This window comes from Chlorocebus sabaeus, chromosome 14 (assembly GCF_047675955.1).
Source record: "Chlorocebus sabaeus isolate Y175 chromosome 14, mChlSab1.0.hap1, whole genome shotgun sequence".
Classification (NCBI taxonomy): Eukaryota; Metazoa; Chordata; class Mammalia; order Primates; family Cercopithecidae; genus Chlorocebus; species Chlorocebus sabaeus.
In genome coordinates this window covers 54,553,028-54,579,240 of record NC_132917.1, presented here as the reverse complement: position 1 = coordinate 54,579,240, position 26,213 = coordinate 54,553,028, and the positions used below count along the sequence as shown (strand labels likewise).

The following is a 26,213-nucleotide window of genomic DNA, read 5'->3' as shown; positions in this document are numbered from 1 at the left end:
CCTCCCTCCCTCGACATGTGGGGATTACAAATCGAGACGAGATTTGGGTAGGGACACAGAGCCAAACCGTATCAGGGAGAGTAACCTGGATTATGCGAGTGGGCCCAATATAATCACAAGGGTCCTTGAAAGTAGATGAGGGAGGCAGAGGATGGCAACAGTGATGCAATGTGAGAAAGAATTGATCACTATTGCTGTCCTTGAAGATGGGGAAGGGGCCATTAGCCAAGGAATGTGGGCAGCTTCTAAATGTTGTAAACAGCAAGGAATTGAAATTTCCTCTAGGGCATCCCAAAAGGAAAAGAGCCCTGCCGACACCTTGATTTTAACGCAGTGAGTTTTTGTGTCAGACTTCTTGCTTATGGAAGAACTGTAAGATAATAAATTTATGTTGTTTTATGCCACTAAATTTGTGGTAACTTGGTATGGCAGCAAAGGGAAATTCACATAGCCAGCTACTTGTTAAACGCTGTTCCTGTGTTTGCAGAATCTGTCACCTCATGGGGCAGAACCTTCCTTCTGCAGAATACGAGGAGGTCTTTTCCCAGTTTCACTTGCAGGAAGCGCACAGATCCATGGCCGGTGTCTGTCAACTGTACACCTGCACGATTTTGAATTAGAGGCTGGTCATGTGCAGAAGGGGAGCCTGGCAGAATCTGTTCTGCCATGGCAGTGGCGGGGACAGGTGTTACTGCAGCAACATGTTGCCGTCAAAGACAGCAATTCCCACAGCAGGGTTTGTGCACAGTATGGTGTCATGGTGGGCACCCAGCAGTGTCAGAGTCCAGTGACAAGTTCCAGGAGCCTGCCCTAGGCTGGACTTTGGACATTGTTCCTGGCTGTATAAGCCCTAAGCCTGGTGCTCTTGTCCTCCTGGAGATTCTGGGAGCCTTAATAAGTTCCTTTTTCTGCTAAGTTAGCCAGAGTTGGTTTCTGTGGCTTGTGATTCAGAACCCTCAGTGAATCAGATATGAATGAACAATTCAATTCACTCAAAAAGAAAGTGGGGACACATCCCCTGTAGTCCCAGCTCTCAGGAGGATTGATTGAGCCCAGGAGGTTGAGGCTGCAATGAGCCGTGTCATGCCACTACACCCCAGGCTGGGTGACAGGTAAGACCCCATCTCAACAAAAAAGAAAAAAAATTGAAAGAAGAAAGGAAAGGAAAGCAAGCAAGCAAGCAAGCAAGCTAGGAAGGAAGGAAAGAAGGAAGGAAGGAAAGAAAAGAAAAAAAAAAGAAAGAAAAAGAAAGAGAGAGAGAGAGAGAGAGAGGGAGGGAGGGAGGGAAGGAGGGAGGAAGGAAGGAAGGAAGGAAGATGGCAAACACAGAAGAAAAAGTTGACCCTAGCTAGCAGTCAAAGAAACTCAAAGCTTGAGATGCCATATGATAGTTACTAAAAACAAAAACAATTGTGTCTGCAGCATAACAATGAAAACAGGTCCTCAAATAATGTCATTTCATTCAAAAAAAATTTTTTTTTAAATGATGAGAAAAAAATTGATTCTCTGCCAGGGCCACTGTCTGCGTGGTTTGCATGCTCTCCCCACATCCACAGGGATTTTGCTCCACGTGCTCCGGTTTTCTCCCACCCCTCAAAGATGTGCATGTTCGGTTCCCCGGCGTGTCTACATGGTCCTGGTGTGAGTGTGGGGTGTGTGTGAATGCGCCCTGCGATGGGACAGTGTCCTGTTCAGGGCTGGTTCTTACCTTAAACCCTGAGCTGCTGGAATGAGCTACAGCAACTGGAGACTGGAGACTCCGGCAACCTGGAGAACTGTTATTATTGAGTAAGTTATCTTACTTGCTTTTATTTATCTTTCTTAAATGTATGTGTAGCTATTATTTATTTCAATGGTTAATATCAGATGTGTTTTGGGGTTTTTTTTTTTTTTTTTTGAGATGGAATCTTGCTCTGTTGCCCAGGCTGGAGTGCAGTGGCGTGATCACAGCTCACTGCAACCTCTGCCTCCTGGGTTCAAGTGATTCTCCTGCCTCAGCCTCCTGAGTAGTTGGGACTACAGTCATGTGCCACCATGTTTGGCTAATTTTTGTATTTTTAGTAGAGACTGGGTTTCATCATGTTGGTCAGGCTGGTCTTGAACTCCTGACCTCATGATCCGCCTGCCTCGGCCTCCCAAAGTGCTGGGATTACAGGTGTGAGCGGCCGACCTTTGGTTTTTATTTAGAAGTTTGAAGTGTTTGTGACTAGAAATAAACCATAGGAATATTAATTCGCTTGTGGTTAAATTGGTGTCACTTAGTTTCAGATTGCAAGAACCTATTGACAACCTTAAGTGAGGACTGACTGTACCTTTATAGCTAGTAACTAAATGGATACACTGTTTGGAAAGTATTTGGAAAGGAGTAATAGGAATATTTAGCAAAAATCTGTAAATGTGTCCTTAGCTTCTGACCTGGCAATTCCCAAGAAGCTTGGGAGGGTGTTTGGTAAGATAAAAACTACTGGTGTGCTTCTGTTTGAGAAATTATCGATGTGGGCTTACAATGTGTTAAACTAGGGGTGATAAAAGTTGCATTAGGACCCTAGAAACTTTTAGAGAGCAAAGAGATTAGAACAGATATTCAGTTTCCTGAAACGTAAAGCGACTGAAGCTTTCAGAGCGGCTGAGATCAAGGCTCTCTTTGAGGTTGGGCAGGGGAATGACTCCCCTGGGAGAGCATTTCCATAAGGGGAAAGTGGTTAATAGATGTGTACCCTGCACCAAGTCATGTGATTAAAGGGGAATATGGTCTGTGCAGTAGCCATACCAGGGGGCAGTTTAAAACTGCTCTCAGAAAGAACTAAGAGCTTTAATTTTGGGAACACAAGCCTGTTTGGTGGGGAGTGGTGTTACTGCTAAATACCCAGCATCTGGGGAGCATTTTAATGCCTGATGCTGCATCAACCTAGTGGAAAACTACCAATAGTCCTTGAAATAAGCTCATAAAGTCTTTGTAGCAACATAGCAAAATGTTTATGATGCATATGTAAGTAAAAATTTTATGCAGAATAGGTACTTGTGATGTTTAACTATGTAGGATTTGACGCATGTGGGCCAGTGGGTTATTAGAGTTAAAACAAAATTAAGAATGCCTTTTCTTTTTCTTTTTTTTTTTTTTTTGAGACAGAGTCTCTCTCTGTTGCCCAGGCAGGAGTGCAGGGGCATGATCTCAGCTCACTGTAACCTCCACCTCCCGAGTTTAAGCAATTCTCGTGCCTCAGCCACCCAAGTAGCTGGGATTACAGGCGTGCACCACCAGTCCCAGCTAATTTTTTTTTTTTTTTTTGGTAGAGATGGTGTTGTGCCATGTTGGCCAGGCTGGTCTCGAAATGCTGACCTCAAGTAATCTGTCCGCCTCGGCCTCCCAAAGTGTTGGGATTACAGGTGTGAGCCACCGCACCTCGCCCAAGAATGCTTTTATCATACTGTCTTTCCTGTTTAAAATATTGCATCTTTTACCAACATGTTTCACTAAAAAAACATGAACTCACCAAATGCCTATTTAAGGAATTGAATTTTTATCTTTAAAAATAAAGTCCCCCAAGTGATGCTACTCATGTTTCTCTGGGGAATCCCAAATGCCTGAGTTAATGGTCAGAACATCATTTGGCTGGGAAACAATCCATATAGGTGCAAACTGTCCCTGGGTGCGTGGCCCTGTGATTGGGGTGCAGTTCCCTCTCAGTCAGCACTCGCTGTCTTACAAAGACTCCATCTCTGAAATCTTGAAATGCAAGGATCCTTAATCCATTTATTCCTTTGACAAACAGAAAATGAGCCCTTCTGTGTGTTCACCCTTCCCCTCTTTCCTCTTCTGAGAAATGGAGGTCTAATTGCTGGGAAAGAGCCTTGTTTTAACTGTCAGCTCCGCCCTAGTGGATGGAAGACAGGGTTAGCATGCCCTGTTTCTCATACAACAGCTGGGTTTGTAAAATGGAACTAAAGAAGGAAATGATGACCAGGCACCCAGAAATGAGCTCCTGTCTATGCTCTGCTAGAAAAGAGAGGTTGTGAGCTGAGGGACATCAGGAAAGCAGGAAGACCTGCAGGAAGAGCTGGCTGGGCACCCAAACATGGCTGTACCTCAGAAGATGCCTGTGCAGTTCAGAGCTTGGAGGAGATGGGGCCGCAGGTGCTGAGGAGGCAGTAAGAGTCAGATGCAGTGACAGTGGGGAAAGTCAGCCATCAGAGGAAAGAGGAACAATGGAAATCAGGGAACGAAGGGGCCCTGTGGCCAGTTCAGGGAGCCAGAGTGAAAATCTGACCTATCTCAGCTGCAACCCATCAGTTTCTGTAGCTTGTCTTCACATCCTTTGGCTAAAAAGCAGATGAAAGAAAATCTATCCACAGAGGCTGTGGGCTGAGCCTCTCCTCCCCACTTTTTAAACATCAAACACTGACATAGGCTTTATGCTGAGCTGTGATTTATCTTGCCAACCTTGTGAGGCTACAGAGTACCCAGCTGTTTGGAGGATCCTTCCACCCTACCTTTCCTCCTTCCTTACTTCTTTCCTTCCATCTTTTCTTCCTTCCAAATATTTATTGTGTCCCCAGCACGTACTCTTTATCTGAACTTAAATTTGATCCGAAAAGGACTTCAGCATGTATTGACAGTTGAAATCTGGGCAGCTACAGATCTGTAAGGCCAGTGAATCAGGCATCAGCTATCCTCTAATTACACTGCACATGTATTTGAGAGCAGAGCTTGCGCTTGCATAATTAAACTCTAGAGTCACATGGATGCTCAAGGAATCAGTGAAGAGCTGTCGCTTCAAGAACCCAGTCTTGCATGGCTGTTGAGTAGACATGACACTGGGTATCCAGTCCTTTCTCTGCAAGCCCACCACTGGGGCGATGGCTTACACACATGAGATGCCCTCCCGGCTAGCACTGGTTCCACGACCATCATTTCTCAGCACGCAGAGAAGTGCAGGAAAAGAATCTAGGTGGGGGACAGTTAGTGTAGTCTGAGAGCGTGGCCTCTGGAGAGATGTGTCAGAATTCAAATATCCAGCTGCTATTTGTACAAGTACTTAACTCTTTAAGCCTTCGTTTTCTCCTTTGTACAATGAAGACATTGCCTGGTAGAATTGATGCAAGGATTTGATGAGAACGCAACTTAAAAACTTAGCACACTGCCTGGACAACATTGTAGCTGGTTACCTATTAATATTAGCAAGATAAAATCATTCTATTTGGAGGAGAACAAAGGGTGGAAACAAAACCAGTGGTTCAGAGTCCCATACCTAAATCACTGACTGATTTTTTTCAATCAGTTGTCCTGACACGATCAGATCCAGCATGAGCTCCTGGCTTCTCTCTCTTTTCCTGTGCGGTGTGTTCATACTCACACATTCATGTTACACAGTGTAGGATGCCACTGAGATCCTGAACACACACCTCCTTCTCAGCTCAAGATATCAAGGCAGCTGAATGGAGATGAGGCAGGGGGAAGGTCAGTCCTGGGGTCAGCCAGACCATGTTAAAGCTTCAGAGCACTGTGGTCTTGGTTCTACCAGCTCTGGCTCAGCCCAGTCTTCTTTTCTCTGGGGTGACAGTTCAGGTTGTGGGTCTAACAACACCTCGGTAGTAAGTCTTTACCTCACAGGGTCATTGTGAAGGTTGGAATGAGTTAACATGGGGAAAGTGCTAAGGGCAGTACCTGATGCATACGGTAGGCACCTGGCCAAATGCTGGCTGTGTCAGAGCCAGTGCAGAAATGGTGTTCCTCTTGGTTCTGCACCAAGTGCTACAAGGACAGCCTCTACTAGTCCCAGTGCCCGATGATCTGAGACACGAGGGGGCCATCAGGTTATGTTCTGGCCACAGTGCTGCTCCCCCTCCTTCCCCGCTTCCTGAGGCAACTGTGATAGAGAAATGATGGAAATCCTGTGTCACAACTGAAAAGAGAACATAAGGATGGGTTCATCTTTGCAAACGGTTCGGCTATGGAATTTAAATTCTTTCCCCACCTGAGGAAAGTCAGACATTCTGCCTTCTCTCCTTTTCCAAACACCAGTGGCGCCCTCTTCCTTCAAACCCTCATGCGAGTAAATGACTTCCCCGGGACCCGGGCTCAGTGTCCCCAGCTCAGTCACCCTCCTATCTACAGCAAAACTCTCAGGCACATGGGACACCCTTGGTTTTTGGGTCATTAGTTCTCTGTCAGAGCTGGAGACTTTGTAAATAATAGGGTGCTGGGTGATGAGGGAGCTGCACTCCCAACACGGGGCCAGGCAGCAGGGACAGTGTGCACCACACAGATTGTTTCCCAGCCAAATGATGTTCTGACTCCTCAAAGAAACAGAATTAGAGACGTTTGAAGGGCCTTATTTCAAGAGAAAATACTTTCTTAGCCTGACATTTGGTTAATTTGTAAATTTACGGCATTCCCACATCAGCTCCTGTTGCTGATGAGCTGTGCCAGTGTCTGAAGTAACCCCCCAGTGCCTGCTGGAGAAGGGAGCTCGGGAGGTGGTAGCAAGGAGAACTAGATCCCTAGAGGTCCTTCCTGCTTGTTAACCTACGTTTGCTCTCTGAAGCCAGGTGTGCCCCAACTGAAGCACCTCGGAGGGAAAACACGGAGGTGGGCAGGGGTGGGGGCGGGTATCAACATCTGCAAAGTCAGGGGCAGCCTTGAACACATGAGCAAATATGCTTTAAAATAGAGGCTCCTGCCTGACAGAATACCATGGGAGAGAAGGAACCGATTTATGGAGTGTGGCGTTCGTCAGCTCATTTAATTCCTTCTAAAGACCAAGTCTCAGATGAAGCAGACGAAGAGGAGTCTAACAATTGTAAGCTCCACAAGGGCTGCTTCCCAGCATGGCTGGTGCGTGGTGCGTGCTTTGCAGAGGGGATAAGAGAATGCTTGTCACGGGGCTGGGAGGTGAAGGACCACCATTCAGTCTGGCCTCAGAGCCTACCTTCTTTCCCCAGAAGAGCAGAGGCTGAGCAAGCTGGATGAAGTAATCCAATCACGTGTCCCCAGGAAAGACAAGAGTCCTCAAACCCAAGTGGGAAGATGACAGACCTGTGTAACAGATGGCAGCAGGATAGGGCCCCGTATGCACACCTGCGAGCACTGGTTTAGAAATGCATGCTCCTTACGGCCATTATTATTATATTTCTGAGAGGGAGTCTCACTCTGTTGCCCAGGCTGGAGTGCAACGGCGTGATCTCGGCTCACTGCAATCTCCGCCTCCCGAGTTCAAGCAATTCTCCTGCCTCAGCCTCCCGAGAAACTGGGATTACAGGCGCCCGCCACCACGCCCAGCTAATTTTGTTGTATTTTTAGTAGAGATGGGGTTTCACCATATTGGCCAGGCTGGTCTCAAACTCCTGACCTTGTGATCCGCCCGCCTCGGCCTCCCAAAGTGTTGGGATTACAGGCGTGAGCCACCGCGCCTGGCCACGGCCATTTTAGTTAGGGCTGTGGACATTCCCCTAAGATGGAAGATTAAAACCTTGAGCGACTCTTTCCTTCGGGGAAAAAAAAAAAACAAAAAGCAAAAAAACAAAAAAAAACAAAAAACAAAACCTTGAGGAACAGGAACACTGGAAATAATTCACTATGACTGAGAAACTAAAATGATGACAGGAAACGGAGCAGATTGCCCAGGAGAAATGTTGTGAGCCAAGACTTGGCCTCAGCTACACTGGAGAAAACTCCCAGGTTCCCGCCCAACGCCCAGACTCCAGAACACCGGATGCCCCGCCCTGTGGAGAAAGTCCCTGCGGGCTTATGTAAGGGAAATTCCCCTTCCCTTTAAAGAACCAGTTTCAGGAAACACTACTAACGTCCTGCCTTCCTGATTTCCACTCCCGGACACAATGGGTCTCCACCGTGTGATAAATCTCCGAAAAGACAAGTCAAGGCCAAGTGGAAACTTGCGCAAGCCACACGCCCCTGGGGGCCCCAACATGGCCGCCCTCCAGGATGTCTGTGCTGGGGCAAGAACGCACAGAGCCCGGGCTCACCACGGGGAAGCCACAGGCCTTGTGGGTGCCGGGTAAGGGGGTGAAGGGTAGGAAGCTTCTGCCACCTTCTCAGAGTTTCAGTTACATAGTCCTATGCCTATGTGTCCTCTTCCTGCTGTGACTCGGCCCTTACCATAAGAAAAACAAACCCTGATAGGTTACACTAGGTTGAAAGGAACACTGAATCCCAGGTCAGGCAACTAACGCCAGGGGCCATAGGAAACCCCGGCCATCCTTGAGGAAGTAGGTCTTCCAAGCTCTCTTGCAGAGAAGAGTCAAAATGAGGCATTACCTTGGAAAAACTTGAATTCTACCAAATAATTCTACCCACTATCACTCACTCTCCCAAATCAGCCCAGTTCACGAGTATGAGGGGTTGGTGAAGCTTCTTCAAAACTTGAGTGAAAATGCCCTGAACCGCATGGAAGAGAAGTGTCAGCTACTCACACATCGTCATCCCTAATTTACATGAAAGGGAATGAGCAGGACCTTTCACTTGTTTTCTGAAATCCTGCTTTTAAGGCTGACCTTTCACTTTACACACACACACACACACACACACACACACACACACACACACACACACACACACCATTCAAAGCTCAAATAGGATATACCATTCTTTCTCACAGGTAGGCCAGTTGAATTTTCCAAGTTGAAAAACTTTTTTCTAGGGTGGCCTGTGTTCTTTAAGTTGGGTCTAAACCTTGAAAAACTTTGAAGCTCACATTTATTTCTCCCGGAGGGAAATTTTTATTCAGTTCTGAAAAGTAACAAAAGAGCACTTCACTTTAAGTGCTTGATCCAGAGAACTGGGAGGCGGGTTCAAGAAAGAAACACACACATACACACTGCACTCCAAGGGAACCAGCTTCAACCCAAATGGGAGACATTGACATAACTGGTTAAATATACGACGATTTGTAGAAGACTGAATGAGGGCTCAGAAGCAGAGAGTAAGCGTTATTTGCTCAGGCACTGCAGATGCGGTGAAACTACCTAAAAATGGGGCTGAAGGGGAGAATGGAAAGACCATGTACAATAAATGTTTTTCAAAATTGTTCTCGGCACTCCTGGGTATTTCTTTATCCCAGAGAAATAAAGATTTATGTTCATAGGAAACCCCAAACATAAATGTTTAATATAGTTCTACTCACAATAGTCCCAAACTGGAAACAACCCAGACGTCCTTGAGTAAGTGAATGGCTAAAAAACTGTAGTACATTCATACCATAGAATATTATTCAGCAACAAAAAGGAATGCAGTGTTGATATACACAATATTACTTGGATAAATCTTCAGAGAATTACATCAGAGAAAAAAGTAAGTCTGAAAGGTTACATCCTATGTGATTCCATTTATACAACATTCTTGAAATAACACATTTCAGTGGATCCCCAAAACCCAGCACATTGTAGGTGCTCAATAATTGAATATTTGTTGGGGGAAGAAAACGACAGGTTTCCAGCAATAACGAACAGACTGGTGGCTGCCAGAGGTTGGGGAAGGAGTGGAGGTGGGAAAGTGGGTGTGGTTATAGAAGGGCAACAGGAGGCATCCTTGTGGTGGTGGAAATGTTCTGTATCTTGACTCAATATTCTGTATGTGATATTATACTATAGTGTTGCGAGCTACCACTGGGGGAAACTGCATAAAGAGCACTGTATTATTTCTTACAACTGCATGTCAGTATACAAGTATTGCAAAATAAAGAGTTGAAAAGGAAAAAAAACTGTTCTCAGTAATTATATTGGTGGTGGTAGTATTAGTATTGCTATTCTGAGCTTTTATAACATAGAATAAAGCAAATGAATAATTTAAAAATATTCTAGTGGAAAATGAAATATTTTACCATGATCTTCAATAGAGAGAAGTCTCTATTGAGCTTTGATGGAAAGAAGTCTTTTTTCTTCTTTGTTAAAACATGTTTTTGTGTTATGGGCCATGTTTAGAAAGGTCAATTCAAAATTATAAAATATATTCACCAAAAAACAAAGAAGAATTCACCTGAACAAAACTCAAATATATTTAAGCCCATAAATTCATATTTAAAAAATATGTTCATCTTTGGAGGACAGGAACCAACTCATAAATAATGCTGATTATAGGAAAGTAATGCAAATAATGGGAAAGACTCCAGCATTGATCCTGCCTTTTCTATATGGACTGTACCACTACATGAAGGGAAATATGTATTTATAAAAGAATTCCGACTGATAAAACAATATCCAGGGGAACTAACATAGGATCCCCATACACAAGCAATTCTAACAGTTCCAGGAACTCGGTGAGATGACAATGTGCCCATCACCCAGTCTGATACGTTGTTTCATCTACCCAAGATGCCACGAATTGTAAGCCACACCATCACTCTCTGTACACCCAACACCCCCCCCCGCAAAAAAAACCAAAAAAAACACAGGCAGTTCACGCAGAGCACAATCCTGAAGTGCCATCAGAAGATGCATCCCAACTTGAGATGCTCAAGTAGGACAAAAAGTGGCCTTGATTCAAGTGACAATGCCATTTCACATCCTAAGCCTTATTTTCACTAATTCTCTTCAGATTTATTAAGGGGCCAAAATCAGGGTAAAATGGCACAGCATTATGGCAATAAGAAATGTGCTAAAACCTCAAAAAATATGACAGTTAAAGAATGAAAAACAAAAACCCCAAAAACTATTATTTACCCTGCCAGGCTTGAAGCTCATGACCCTGTTTGGCCTATAACTTCTGATGGTGAACACATCTTGATTGCGGTCTTCTGACACTCTTCTCCTTTTGCTGCCCATCATCTTCCACATTCAGGCCTCAGTGGATCCTTATCAAGTGCAAGAAGAGAGAGCAAATACCACAAAAGCCCAGATTCGTAACTAGAGATCTGCGAACTGTTGAAATTATGTGCACGATGTTCAACATCTGTGTATTTCTTACGGGATTCCAGGATTGCTGGTGTGAACTTTTTGCCATCTGCACAGCTTTGTCAAGAGTACACGACTGTAATCAATCACAATTGTTTCCAAGATACGTTGCCTTAACTAAACATTTTGATCTGTTGAGAATGGAACAACTTGATTCCAACCCTGAGCATGGCAAGGGCGAAGGACTGTCGTGGGAAACAGGGGAGAAGGTGAGGTCTCAGTTTGCCTAGAGGTAAGAGAGTTAAGAGAAAGCTTTGATGACACTCAGCTGCAGAGCCCAGGGTTGATGCCACCTTAGGCATGGTCTTTGTGGAATAACTTACTGGACATCCATAATACTAGCATCCATTGCTGCTAATTTATGCAAGCGGCATGGAGTCAGCATATCCAGATAACCCAGGAAAAGTATGTCACTTGTAAATAACCCACGACTCTATGCTGAAGTCACAAACTATGGCCCATGGGCCAAACCTGATCTGTTGCCTGTTACTTTTTTTTTCCTTTTTGGTCTGATCTGTATAAAGTAGACTTTACATTTTGAAATCATTATAAAAAAATCAAAATATTATATGACATGTGAAAGTTATAGGAAATTCAAATTTGTGTCCCTAAATAATTTTACTGGAACATAGCCATGCCCAGGCGTTCACATACTGTCAATGACTGCCTTTGTATTACACAACAGCCGAGTTGAGCAACAGAGATAGTTATGGCCTACAAAGCCTAAAATATTTACTATCTCCGTCCCTTTACAGAACAAATTTGCCAACCCCTATCTCAGAGCTCACATTTCACAAGTGCTCTGGTAACTTTTTCATAAATAAAAGATAAAGCCTGAATGTGTAACTACAAAACAGTCACATTTATTACTGTTTGCTGTAGTTTTCAAAGCTTGTGCACCAGATATGCATAAAAAATGCAAAAGTGAGCCCAGACTGGTTATAAAATGTTTCCTGTTTGTCATTTCTCCCTTTGCAGTTTCCCTACTGGGCTTGCACACGCAGCAGAGGAAGAACAACACTTAGTCACCGTGCTAGATTTAAAAGCATTTAATGACATAGCATATATTTAACAGATAGGGCAAAAGTTGAGAGGTACAGGTCGTACGACTGAGCACCAGGCCTGAGCGACCACCTCCCTGTTCAGGCCCAGCCTCTGGAGTTCATTCCTATCAATGTCATTTTGATTGTGCAGTAAGATGAAAATTTGTCATTACAATAGTTACAGTGACAGAGAAATGCACACTATGTATCAAATAGCAAGGAAATGAAGCAAATTATAACACAGTGTGGCAACGCACGAGCAAGTAACCATTAAAGTAACATTACTTTGTCCAGTAAATGCTTCAGTTCCACCACTTGTACACTTACCAATGATTTAAAGGGTTTATTATACATCTAGTTTTATTATACTTTGTACTAGAATTATCTCAAACATACAATATAATGTATTTCAGCAAAAAAAAAAAAAAATTGAAATTACAGATTATTTAAAACAGTATCAGCTTTCTATTCCTTCTTGTATACTGACATTCTTAACCGTCATAGCAGTTGATGCAGAAAAGCCGCATGTCATGTGTTAGTAAGTGATGCCAGATACAAATGGTTTGGTCTGTAAAGTTAATGTAGAGCTGCACTGTGGCTGCAGCAAGATCATAATATGTGATCTGTTTAATAAAGGTTAGCCCCATCTTGGGCACTTCTAATAGTCAAGACTCAGGGTAACCACCGGAAGTAAATGGAGAGAGAATGGTGTCAGGATATTGGTACATTTTGTCTCTGGTAAGCACAGGAAATATTGATTAAGCACCGCTGCCTTGCATACCAACAGCACTAGAGGCGGGTTATTTCCAACACAGCCTCACAAAATTGAGGAACAGTTTAAATACTGAGATCTAATCTATATAATTTCATTAAAAAAAATCTGGCCTTCCCTCTGCACCTCAAACTTTTGTAACTTGGAGATAAAGTGTTTAGGTGTGTTTCCCCCACCCCCCAGAAATGCTCTATAAATTAAAAAAAAAAAAAAAAAAAAAAAAATCAACCACATTGAGGAACATTAGGCACAGAGAGTAATGTGTTGGTTCTGAGCTTGCATGCTGGAATTTCACTGAAAAGGTAAAAGGGCAGGAGGTGAAGGAAAGGAGTTCATTTCTTTTTGCCAAAAAGGCTGAACCGCTTCTCTTTGTCTTTCTCTTTGTCCTTTTCCCGCTTGCCGGGACTGGACTCGCTGGTGATGGTGACGACGCTGGTGGGGAGGGTCTGCGCCCGGCTGGATGCTGGCGTGCTCTGGGTGCTGGCAGACACCTCATGTTTATCAGAGGAGATGGCCGAAGAGATGGCCTGGATCCATGTGTTCATTTCCTCCTGGACAGAGGAAGGGACACAGGTAAGACTCAACTAAGAGGGCTAGGTGGGAGGGGTTCTGGCGCCAAGGCTTGGGAATGGCACACCTGGCCAACTGAGGAGTGAGCAGAGTCACTTCTGGGCACTGTCCCCAAATGCACCTCTGCCTTATCAGTACAGGAGAGGGAACCTGGTTCAGTTTCTCATGAAAATTCAGTTCTACTCATCACCTAGTAAGTGGCCCTACGAACTTGTAAGAGCTGGAAGACTGGTCTCAATCTGTGAGGTGGTCAGATCCCACCCTAGAAGGTGCTTTTTCACATTTAAGGGCATTATAGGTGTTACTTTTCCATCAATGGACCCTCTCTTTCCTTGAAGTGAGGTACACACCCATTAAACAGCTGGCTATGGGCACAGGGTGCAGCAGGGGTCCCATCATGATCCACAACCAGTCCTGGGACCACCTCACTGTGCCTCATCCCTGGGAGGGGATGAGCAAAGATTCCCTCCATCGACTTCAAGGGATCCTGCCTCGGCAAAGGGATAGCGAGATCATATTCACTGCCTTCTAGAGACAGAACCAAACACCTTCTAGTGCTGGTGACTGGAGCCCAGTGATAGAAACCATCACTGATCATCATTTACACGAAGAACATTCTGAATAAAGCCCAGCATCCCACAAACACTTGCAAACTCCTAAGTACTGGAGAGAAATAACATTTAGAAACTTACATCGTCTTTGGCTTGGAAGAGGTACTCATTGCCATCATTTAGTCTGTAATTTCAAGGAAGAAAGTTAGTCACCACTTAATTACAGAGAAATAAAAATCCCCCAACTCCCATATCCCACGCAGGACAGAAGCAGACCACAGGAGTCACAACAGAAGCATCAACCTGCATATGTCACCAACAAGCCTGGGGACCTGCCCAAGCCCAGCAACGGACCCCTAGAGATCAAGAAGCCATAAAATCGCACCAATGATACACACGGGGAGCCTGTGCTTCAATCCAATGGAAGGATTTTAAAAAACCCCAAACATAACATTTGGCTTTATTGTGATAAAACTCACTTGTGGATGCCTGATCATTTACTGGTCTAAACTGAATTCAGGAGAAAGCTTTTGAACACAACGAGCCCTTTTGACATTCTGCTACTGAGCTTGTATCCCCTACATTCACATGTTCCAGAGTCTCAAAATAGGCAAACAGAAAATGTCTCTTCAACTTTTCTTCTACTGTATGTCTTAGAATTAAGAAGCCCTATTAGTGTGACACTGGGAGGTCCCTAGGCTTGGAGGGGTCACAGGTTCACTCTGTGGCCGCGGAGAGTAACAGGGTACTGTTGTGTAGCAGAGGGTAGCTGCCGTTCACTAATATCCCAGTTCTCTGAAGCTGCATGAAGGGAGTACAAAGGGGAAAGCAGCCAAGGAGCCAAGCTGCCGGTGCATTGTCTTACAAAATGTAAAGTGTTCCAGGACCCAAAGAGCCTGCCTGTACTGTGCAGCAGCAGAGCTCAATAAATCAAATCATTTGACACTCTCTCCTCTGCAGCCCTTGGCCTAGTCCAACTAGCATGAAACATACAAATAAATGAAGACCAAAGCTTTTCAGATCCCAAAGCAACAGTGCAAATCAGTAAACAAGCATCCTAACCACTAAAATGTTTATTTTTTACATTTTTAAAAGATAAAATAATTTTTCTGCCTACTTCCAAGTGTGAGGAGAAATTCTGAGATTAGCTCCACTCTGTAGGGAGGTACATGTATACTACAGGGTAGAGATATTTGGAACTAGATGGTTCTGAGGCAGCTGGAGCATCTACTGGGAGAGTCAGGGGAGGACAGGGTCCCAGGCCCCATCCAAACATTTCCTGTTTGTCTCCATCCAGCTCCAGGATGACTCACTTGACCCATCTCCAGATAACTCATGAGCAAAGAATAGCATCTCCTGGGTCGGGATAAGCTGAAAAGATGGGGAAACTATTTTTCAAAGCCTCTCTTTAACTGTGAAATGTGACTAGCTCTCTTTAAGTCTTAGGGAACAGTAAGTGCCTGGTTATAAAATCAAAAGCTCCTTATCCTTCAATGCTCAGTTGTACTGTTAACCACAGGGAAGCTGGTGGCTGGCCACAGTTGCCAAAGAATTCAGCCTGAGACATGTGCCAAACTGGTTTTCCACTTTATTGGGGATTTAAAATGGCAGAAGAGAGAAAAAACTAATCACAGCAGCTGTCTAAGAAAACCAACCTTCAGAGTGGAAGTAAATGCAAACCCACTCTGGCAGCCCTGAAGCATGGCGACTCTCACCTTAGCTTGAATACGTGTTTCTTCTTTTTGTAATCAAGGGCCACTTCGCAGACAGCTTCTTTCAAACTCACAGGGACCTCGCTGTGGTAGGGAATTCCAGAAGCAGCAGTCTTTGCATCTTTGTAGAAACCCATTTCTTGGTTATTTATGACACAATAAACATTGTGCCAGGACCTGAGCAGTTTAAAAAAAAAGGGCAGGGGAGATAAAGGCTCTACCACATTCCCCTTGAAGAACTAAACATTTCATTAACATGAAAATGATCCTCACACAACACAGTGTGATCCCACCCAACCCTCAACCTTCCTTATTACAAGCCCTTCCTAAATTCTGCTAACACTAAACAACAGAAAAAATTTCTCCATGGAGAGTTCGGGGACAGGGCACAGGGCAGGTGTTTGAGGGCTACGTCTTCTCTTTTACTTTGGAGAAAAGCAAGTTACTCTCTTGTACTCTGAGCTCACTTTGATTGGTGTTTAGTACTCTCTGCTGTAGCGCCCTCTTATGGTCATGGGTTACAGGCCATGCTCCTTGTCTGAAACATGCCTGTTCTCCAGCAGCAGCTCCTCCAGCTGCAGGTTTATTACTTATGTGACTTGGCAACTTGACAGAAAGACAGACCCAGAGCCATCAGCACTTACGGTACCTTTGGGTGAATTAGAATAAAGTGGGTTTTCCCCTATGGTATGGCAAACTGCCCTAATATACTAATTTTAACAGAACACTGGCCTGTATTATACCAGCATGTATTAATATATACATCCCTATGTTGTCCTCAATGCGAATAGCAGTTCTTAGATATTCTGATCGCCTTGCACAGCAAACAAACTGCACAATAAGACATGGTGGTCCCAGGTGGTTGGGTTTACTAGTTAAGCACATAGGCTTTGCAGTTTCCTATTCCAGCTTTGCCATTTACCAGGTTTCCAAAGAAAGTGAGCTCTATTAACCGCTCAGAGCCTCTGTTCCCCATCTGTTAAATAAAAAAATTGGGGCTGTTGAGAGACAGTGAATATATATAAAGGTTGATATGGAGATCAGGGCAGGGGAAATGGTGAATGGCTTTTTACAAAAAACCCACGAGGATTCCTAAATGAAATCATTCACTTAAGGTAAAGAAGACTCTTCAGTCTCAACCTAGCAAATTCCTTCTCCAGACAAACTACTAAAGCCCCATCTAGCTACTCCCACCCAAACTCAACTCTTCCTTCTCTCAGTGAATAACCAGCATTCTACTCCTGCTTTCCAGCGTCAGCCCGAGAAGAATGCAATGTCCAGGAAGCTACCAAAGGAATAAAACTACATGAGCACATAGTTCTCTTCCAATTCAAGAGTGGCCCACCTTATCCCTTCATAGGCTGACTTCCCATCTTACTGTGGCAGGCTCTGCTGCTGTTACCTGCTTGAGGCTTTCTTATTGTGGGCCTCCCACTCGTGTTTCCGATTGAGGAAGCCTTCCATCTGGGCCGAAGGCGTCTCCTGGGTTCTGGCTGGTAAGGTGGCCGCACTCTGGGTTGGGAGGGCAGTCTTGGCTTTGCGATCAGAGGTTGGGGAGGGGATGGGGCTGGACTCTTTAGAGCTCGTTCTTTGTTCTGTAGCGCCGTTGACCATTTCGCTTGTGTCCACCGTTTCTGCCATCTAGGGACAGCGGAGAGGCCATTCAGCTAACTCCGTGAGCCATGGGGGTGACCACATACGCTCTACCTGACTCGCACATGTGGCTGTGTATAAATGCCTGGCAGAGATCGAGGCAGTACAGTAAAACCATTGCACACCCACAAAGCCAGCTGGACACCAGGACATTAGAAGGTGGGAATGGATTAATACCCGCCCGTTTACAGGGAAATAAGAAAAGCGAAATGCCAGTATGAGTTTTACTGCACTCTATTCCTCTGATCAATAAATATAACTCAGATCATCTCCTCTTATGGTTACTTTAAAACAAAAAGACAACAGTAACAATCACACATATTAAATATGAAAGAGAGTGGACGTTATACAGCAGCCACCTTACGATCAAGGATGCCACCAGAAGGGCTGGAAGTTTAAGCGAAAGGGCATTCACAAACAGACCGATAGACAACTCTATCAGAGCTACATGGCATTCCCCCAGAGTAAGACAAGGAAAGACCTTGGTTCCTGAAAATGTTCTCTGGCTCTCCTCCCCCTCCCCTCAACACATTGTCATAAACACATGCAGAAATTAGGACGACAATCATGCATTTCACATCTACCATCCCAGTTAGACTTTGGAACTTAAGAGCTGGAAGGAAATGAGGCAAGTCAACAAACATCAATTTGACCACATCTGCCGAAGTTGTATCGTGAGTGGGTTGTAGTTTGTGTTAAAGGAGCTGGAAAAGCCAATCACAGTCACTCAACACCACACAGCTATTTACCCCCAAACAAAGACAGAACCAGGGCCTTCCCCATCACGGGTTGGTTGATCACGGTGCCTTGCTGCACTGAGACGAGAAAGCCCAGAGACAGCCAGGCTTCCAGCGGCTCTGACCCTTCAGGCTGGAGACGTCTTCGGGAGCGTTCCTTCCCAAGCTCATTTAAATTGTAACCCTCATGGCTTTTCGGCTTTGGAAATGTAGTAGGGTCTTGATTCATTATCATTTTCAGCCTGTGTACCATCAACTGTGTACCATTAACTGTAGCAGCCCCTGGCTGATACACCCAGGGTGTGCGATTAGCGAGTTACTAAAGCTGGGTGTGGCTGACACTTTAGTGGATTACAGACAACCTGCACCCCTCGTACACAGACAAACATGGAGAAGTCAATGGCACGCTCATTAGATACGTCGCCCACCACTGCTGCCCAGGACCAAAGTGACACCAAATTAGCAGTAACAACCTTGACGGGATAAATGGTAGACTGGCCACCACCATGTGAACACCTGGATCTATCAACTCTTGGGAACTGGATCTCTCACTTATTAGGTCTTATCTTAATGGCTGGGCCCAATGCTTGATTTTGAACAAAACTAATTTTTTGGGGGGAAAAGGGCTAAAAAAAGCTCTAGAAGGAGGGAGAATCACAAGTTTAAGTTATGTCTATGCAAACTATCATAATTAGCATCAGGGCTGAGGGAAGACTAGAAACTCTACAGTTTAAGGGTGGTTTTGATTGGAACCCTTTACCCTCATGGCAATGTGGAAAATGGATTATTAGGACAAAAAGACATGTGGGGGTGTGTGTGTGCACGAGTGCTGCATGGTGATCACCCAGGCCTTGCAAGTGACAGACTGCAGATACGTGCTTATGAGCAACATACTATTTAAACCATTCTCTCTCTTTTCACTTTTAAAGGAGAGTTGCAGGAGGGGAAATACCCAAAAAACAAAACCCTCAGTCAAAACAATGTGAGTGGACTTTAAAGGTGATAAATCTTCTCTAGTGTGAGATTTCAGGAGACTTCTGGTGAGGAGGAAGTATGAGTTTGGTCTGGAAGGCCTGAGCCAGGTGTGAGTCCAGAGAGACATGGGGTTAGTATGTAGAGAAACCAGGTTAAAAAAAAATTTAGTGCTGCAGGTTTGACTTGAAAGCTGCTAGTGACAGCAATGACCTGGGTAGAGAGATGTTTCCTTGAAAACGGCTAAAATTTATCATACTTGGTCAGACTGCATGGTAGATGAAGGCCAGGGAAGCCTCTTCTGAGGATAATTCTGCAGCAAAAATTTTTTCTTTAGAGTTAGAAGGAAAGAGAAAACCCCAAACCAGTATGCAGAGATCATTAATGTTTATGCAAATGAATCACTAACCAAGAAAACAAGGAAAATAAAAGGAACAAAATGAATTTTAATGGACATGTGCTTTAAGCATGCCAACAGACAACACACCACTAGAGACACACATCAAAAGCAATCACAGTGCTATGATCAAATGATGGGTACATGTGAACACATCCCCTGCAACCCCACCCCACGTTGCTTCTCTTTAGCGATTAGTCCAGAGTGCTTTAGTGGCTGGGCACACCCGAGATACTTAAATCAGGAGGTGAACATAAATGCAACGTGACAACTAGTAGCACAGAAAACACCTGATTGGTTTTCAAAGTGCACAAAGCAATGCTATTTTCAAGTTCATTGAGTCTCTGCATCATCACTCAAAACAATAAAAATACTTTTTCTTCTTCTAATACAATCCAATTGTAATTAAAATTTTGTTATGACATGCTACATTAAAAAATCTAGATAAAAATAGGCATGATAGCAAATGCTAAAAGCATCATAGCACTCTTTTCTTGTGTGCTTATGTGGTTCCTTTTTTGGAGGGTCTTCTAGATACAAAAAGTGTCAAATTGGGTATCAGTCCTGGTGATACAAAATTTAAACACACACATATATATATGAAAACATCACATATATACATATAGATCAACGAAACACAAAATGTAATTTGGAGCCAGAAACACACATTAGAGCTCCCTAATGACCAAAGACAAAGCAGTTTTTTTTTTCTAAAATGAATTTTGATGTGTTTTAAGGCAGAGACCCAATAATGATGCACACTACCCCCAGAACATAAGAAGCTTGGCATCTATCTATATACCCATCTACAGTCAGAAGTAGATAGATATGTACATAGAGATAAGGAAAAACAAACAAGATGCTATATGACGTTATCCTGACAAAAGAAAAAAAAAAAAAGACATGCATCATGAAATAAAAAGACAAATCAGACTTAACTCATGGAGAACACATATCAAAACAGGTTTCTGATTCCACTAACACATCTAAATATGGCAAAGGAGCAAAGTGAATGTCTCACAAGGCTTTGATGTATAATATGGATTTGGTTTTCTTTTTATCAGTACTAGGAAACCATCTCTGTCACCAGCTTTTATTTCTAAGGAAAAGGATTTTTGTGAAAACATTTTCAATTCATGCTGGTGTTCTGACAGATACCATCCGAAAAGCTTCCTTTATCAGATAATTCCACAAAAAGTCTTGAGGAAATGAACAATGAATCAGAAGACTAATCCAAGATGTAGAGTGGAGTTTGTCTACAGAGACACTGACATGACTTCTGAAGCCAGGGGGCATGCGAGCGCTCCCAGGCACGGTCCACCAAGTGCAACGTTCAAGTAATCAGGATGAACCACAATGGCTTCTGTTCCATTTGTTTGAAAAATTAAAACAGTTTGACACCCTGAAGTCATCGGCTGAATGGAGAGGCACGGAAGTCTGTGAGGCAGGCTTCTAAAACATGCTGAGAACCGCTGTCACCTGCTGTGTCCCAAGTGCCGTAGCACTGACAGGGAGTGAGACAGAGGTGGCGGCAGCAGTCAGTGGGCACTTTACTCCTGAGGCTGGCTGCAACATCTGTGCAAGGAAGCCTACAGTTTTCAATTCAGGAATTGGCAGAAAAAAAGTTAGAGAGGAACTGGTTTATAAAAAGTAATAAATGACCCAAGGGTCTCAAAACGTTTGAGATTGTGTGCCTACAATTAAAACAGCTTCCAGAATATATCCAACTCCCTTTCTGTCATCTTCAAAGAATGAATGCATCTTTCATGGAATGTTACACAGCTGACTTTAGGTTTTAATCTTATTATAGAATGTCTCCCTCCTCATACACCAGTCTTCCTAGTTAATAGTAAACTACTACAGGTTAATAACATCTGGAAAGGGGGCTACATATAGCACAGTACTGTGTCCTGTTAGAATAACTGAATGTGTCATACCTGTTAGATTCTAGTTTTCTTCTTCATTATGCTGTAATCTCATTTAATTTCATTTCAATTACTCATGTAAGGGTTTCGCTGTAAAATCTTAATAAAGTAAAAAGCTCACAATAAATAAACAAAAAATAAGTACGGTGCTTTAAGGCAGCTGGGCATCCATCAGTTAAGAGACTCAAACATGAATTAAATGCAAACAAATATGAAACCAAGGAAGGCTATGAATTAAGTAAAAATTTTAACATTTTGGGTGAAGTGGAAGCCAAAAAGTCAAAACCCAGAGGATTTGGAAAGGCTGATTCTTGACAAATGGTAGTGAACTTCACAGTCCAGACCATGGCTGGTCACTGGCTGTCCGTCTGCTATTAAAGTTTTTGTAGTTTTGGTAGGTTTGAGAGCGGTAACTAACCCGTGGAGATCCCTGTTCAGCCGGCAAACCGTTTTGGGAAACTTGTTCTCCTTTTGCAGTATCCCTGTTAGGGAAGGGCGGGAAAGGAGAAGGAAGGGAAAGGAAGAAGAGGAGAAAGAGGAAATAGTAAGAGAGGGTGGGAGAACATCATCACTCAATTTTATTACAAGCAACCCTTTCACATAATGTAATTCTTTTTAAATCTGAAACTTCCAAGTGTTTTAAATAGACTCTAGATAGAAAATATGACTACAGGAATGCCCTATGCCCCGCCCCACCAAATAAAGGCAGCATTAGAGGTTGCCATGGAGCTCTTACCATAGCAAAATAATTAGCCCTTTGGAAATAGAGAATAATTGCTGTCCTCTGTGTGAAGTTACTTAGAACTTTCAAAAAAAAGCATCACCACAAAATCACTGGCCTAAAATCTGGGCAGTTCACTCCATGCATTTAATCATATGGAAGTTCTGAGCATACTGTTTGTATGCACACAGGATGAGAAAGGGCACTGTCTACATTCTACTTCTGCCACCTACATACCTATGTGACTGTGGACAGATCAGTGTCCTCCAAGATTATTTCGGGTAACTATACAGACTTTAAACAGTCTATGGAAGCAATGAGTAGGCAGGGCATGTGGTTAGGCCTAGAAATGCAAGGCTTCAGAAAGATGCCCCATAAACCTCATTGGCCACCGAGACTAAGGGCCCAGCCTCTGGAACTGCTGGGACTCACCACTGCTGCTGGGACTCAGCTTCCTCTGAAACCTTCGTGCTCGGCTCGGGAGAAGGCGGCCGCCTCTTCCTCTCCTCTTCCTCTTGCTGTCTGCGCACTTCCAGTAACTCCAACTAAGAGAAAACAGAGTGATGTTTGGTAGAGTCCCAAACTCTGCCTCTTTGCAGAAAAAGGTTCTAGGAACCCAGGACGTCCTCCTGTCTAGTTTGCTAAACTGGACCACACTGGACAAGAAGACGCTCTAACATTGTGAGCCAAATGGAATTAGGTTCACAGGAACTGCAGCTACAACCTAAAACTACAGGAAATGGTCTATTCCATGGGCTGGCAAAATTTCTGTGAGCTGTTTGTAGGACCCCTGGGAGCTTGGGTTTAATTTCTAAATTAACTATGCAACTCTCAACTCTGCTGAGGAGGAAAGTACCTGAGCCTGAGGGTTCATGCTGGACTCCCCAGGAGAGCTCAGACAAACACCAGGGACAGAGCTGCAATAATTCTCAAGGAAGCCGCTTGTGCTGTGGTGGGGATCTGCGTTCAGCCAAAACCCAAACAACACATTAAAAAGCCACAGAATAGTCTAACTGAAACAAAGCCATTTCATGAGTCATATGGATGCACCAGAAGTACTCTGTTTTAACACAAATGTATGCAGGTACATTTTAAATGCCCAGAACTGGAAATCAGAAACACCATTTTGTACACTGCAAAGGATCAGCTTTCTACCAGGAAAGCAAAAGTCTTGGAAGAGGAAACACCAGTGCACAAATCCTATTCTAAGGCCTTTATGTTGACGGAAGAGAGGATCAGGAATGGGGACTTAACAACAGAATAGGATTAAGCTTCTATTTGATGGGAATTCTAATTCTGAAACTGAAGAAAATTTTGAGGCCATGCCACCTCGAGAACAAAGCTTTTTTGAGATAGGGGAGAATGAAAGATTCGAAGAAAAACACCACCACCACCAATCAATCCCCAGGCAGGAAGCTATTATAAGGGATCATAAATGCAGGTGCCCAGGATGTGACTGAGGAGGTAACAGTCCTGACTCTCTCCCTAGGTCCTGCTACACAGGAGCCACCCATTTTAAGAAGATCTTCACTACTTGAAAAAACAAAAAACAAAAAACAAAAATGATCAACCGTGTGAATTCCCTGGTCTAAAAGGCAAGCAGGAAGAAAAAGTTGCCATGGCACCAACAGGCAAAGGGCCCAGCGGCCACTTACTGTAGTCAGCCTTTCCAGGGCAGAGAACCTCTCATCCCAGGTCGCTGCAGACTTTTCAAATGCCTCGTGGCGCTTGATGAGCTTCTCCACCTCGTCCACACTCTGGCCTATTTCTCGGCTGGACAGGTACGGCTCCTGGCCAAGCAGCCAGGCCTCGGCCACACTGGCGTCTCTTGAGAACTGATGGACCTCCAGAACTGCACAGGGTACCATGAGTTAGTACATGTTGACCAGGAGGTGATGGAGCAGTCATATGGCCTTATCTCTTGGCACTGCTGCCCTCTGGTGATGGCTACCTGCATAACCAGTCTATCATTTACTCTAAATTAGCCCTGTCCAATGTAAATATAATGTGAGCCACACATGCAACTTTCACTTTTCCAGTAGCCACATTAAAAAGAGTAAAAATAAATAGGTGAAATTAACTTTGATAGTGTATTTCACATAATATGTATAAAATTATCATTATAACATGTAATCAATATGAAAAAACTATTGAGATCTGTTACAATCTTTTTTCCTTCTAAATCTAAATCTGATGTGCATTTAATGGCACACATTCACTGCACATCTCAATTTGAGACATTTCAAGTTCTCAAGAGCCACACGTGGGACAGCAGCTATCATACTGCCCGGCGCAGGTCTACAGTGAACGCTCTGTTCACTCGGCCCCACTTCATGAGCTAAGCCTTCAGAGACCTGCATGAATTCACAATCTACACCTAGCCAGATGGGCAGGCATTCTTAACTTGCCCTCTTTTGGGCAGTAGTGTATTTTGGGGGTTTAGAGGGAGGGAAGGATATGGGAACACTACAGATGGTGGAGACCAAGGCTTTCGCTCTGTTTTATTCCGTTCCTCCACCTGTGAGGGAACACTAGTTCCACCACAGTTATGAGAAGGTAGGTTAGAACCGGCCTTTGTGCTATAGTTAACACTGATTTTCACTGCATTTCATGCAGCAAAGCCTGGGGTCACTGAGGTAAAAAATGGACTGTGGGAAGTGTTGGCGTCCCAAGGAGCTGGCTAGCTATCTGCTTTCAGCACCTCGGTAGCCCCCAGCATGACTACATGAAGAAGATGCCACCTCTGCACTAGGGACTTGTTGGCTTTTCAAGGCAGGTACTGTGCATGTCATCACTGTGTCCCTGGTATACAAGCTGGTGCCTGGTTCAGTGTGTAATGTGGGTTTTGCTGAGCTGAATGAAACTGCCCCACAATTCTCAAAACATACAGACCAAATCCTCCTGCAAAGAATGGTCAAAAAGTGGGATTTCTGAGGGCTCTGGGTCCAACAGAATGTGCTGTCACACCTTTCAGAAAAGGCCCTTGCATTTGGTTTCTAGTAAACACCCATAACACGCATAGATGGAGTCAGAACATCATGACAGAGCCCAGAACTCCAACACAGAATGGCAAAGCATGGTAAGCAATGCTTGAGTTGGGCTGTTAGTGCTCATACCAATTATGAAATGCTATTCCTAATACTGTACATTATAAATCCTGTATTAGCTCACATATTCCCTTATAAAATGAGAATTAAAAATAGAATCTAATTCACAGGGTCACTTTGGGGAATAAATACAGAAATACATTTAAAAACCACTTAGAACGATGCCTCGTTCACAGCAAAATTTTAATAGACGTTGGTTTTTATTTTATTATGTTATCAACATTCCACTAAGAGCACCAAATATGACTTAATGAGACCGACTTTCCACCTTGACTCTGAAGCAAGAATTCTTGAAGAAAAACGGGGGAGAGGGCTTCTATCTGTATTCTCCCAGTGAGGTGCCAAATTGTCATCCTTACTAAAGAACATCCAATTCCCACCTATGACACTGAGATCAATCAAGGGGTGAAAAATGACTATGCCATAAGAAGATTCTTAAAAATAATATTTACCATGAAATGGTGAAACAGGGCACTAAAAAGGCATCTAAAACTCAAACCATCTTTAAGTGATAACATTAATGAATTAAAGCAGGAAAATAAACGTGCATGCTTTCCACGGATACCCAAAAGAGCAGAAAGATAAACAAAGTACGTCCTTACTCAGTCTTAACCATTCCCATCGGTCTTCCCACTTGTCGATCATTTCTTTCCTCTTTTCCGTCAACTGCAGTAATTTTTCCTTGATCTGTATGAAAAAGATAATCCCCAGGACATCTTAATGGACTGCACCACATCCTCTTGATGGGATCATTTTATACTAGAAAAATACATTTTCTGCAAAGACCACTATTAAGCTGGGAGATATCTAAGGACTGCTCAGTCTGTCTGAGGACTGGGAGAGGAAAGAAAAGCATAGCACTGCTCCTTCCAGAAGCGGCAGGAGGAAGGTGGGGAAGCCCTGCCAAAGCTGTTTTGTTGTGAGGAGGCTCCCTGCAGCAAACACGTTCAGGAAAGGGACAGCAAGAGGGACAAAGCCCTGACCTCTTGGAGAGGATGCCCATTCCCATGCAGGGGGCCACACATACAACTAATAATTGACCTCTTTATTACCACTGTCCTAACCAGAATCACCAACCATGCACTCAACAGCAAACTGATCTAGGGCATAGTCAATGGACATTGGCATCACCTAAAAGAGTACTGACT

At 43.8% G+C, this 26,213-nt stretch overlaps 1 protein-coding gene and 1 long non-coding RNA gene across 6 annotated transcripts in view; one reads left to right on the top strand and one right to left on the bottom strand.

The window, feature by feature from the left end:
• The first annotated feature begins 1,571 nt into the window (after positions 1-1,571).
• Positions 1,572-17,474, top strand: LOC140713327 (uncharacterized). The gene is made up of 3 exons (XR_012095286.1): positions 1,572-1,788; positions 16,806-17,049; positions 17,199-17,474. It is a non-coding gene; the product is annotated as an uncharacterized lncRNA (long non-coding RNA).
• The window catches only part of SPTBN1 (spectrin beta, non-erythrocytic 1), a 211,565-nt gene continuing 197,291 nt past the window's right edge, over positions 11,940-26,213 (bottom strand). For 4 of the 5 annotated variants that reach the window (XM_007970628.3, XM_007970629.3, XM_038006938.2 and 1 more), the window contains 8 exons: positions 25,668-25,752; positions 23,614-23,810; positions 22,391-22,503; positions 21,656-21,719; positions 16,956-17,194; positions 15,557-15,730; positions 13,983-14,025; positions 11,940-13,271 (listed from right to left, as the gene is read on the bottom strand). In XM_007970628.3, the coding sequence (XP_007968819.3) occupies positions 13,053-13,271; positions 13,983-14,025; positions 15,557-15,730; positions 16,956-17,194; positions 21,656-21,719; positions 22,391-22,503; positions 23,614-23,810; positions 25,668-25,752 (1,134 nt within the window). In that variant the 3' untranslated portion in view covers positions 11,940-13,052. Of the gene's footprint in view, positions 13,272-13,982; positions 14,026-15,556; positions 15,731-16,955; positions 17,195-19,341; positions 21,720-22,390; positions 22,504-23,613; positions 23,811-25,667; positions 25,753-26,213 lie in introns of those variants that run through there. The other variant, XM_007970631.3, reaches the window with a different exon arrangement.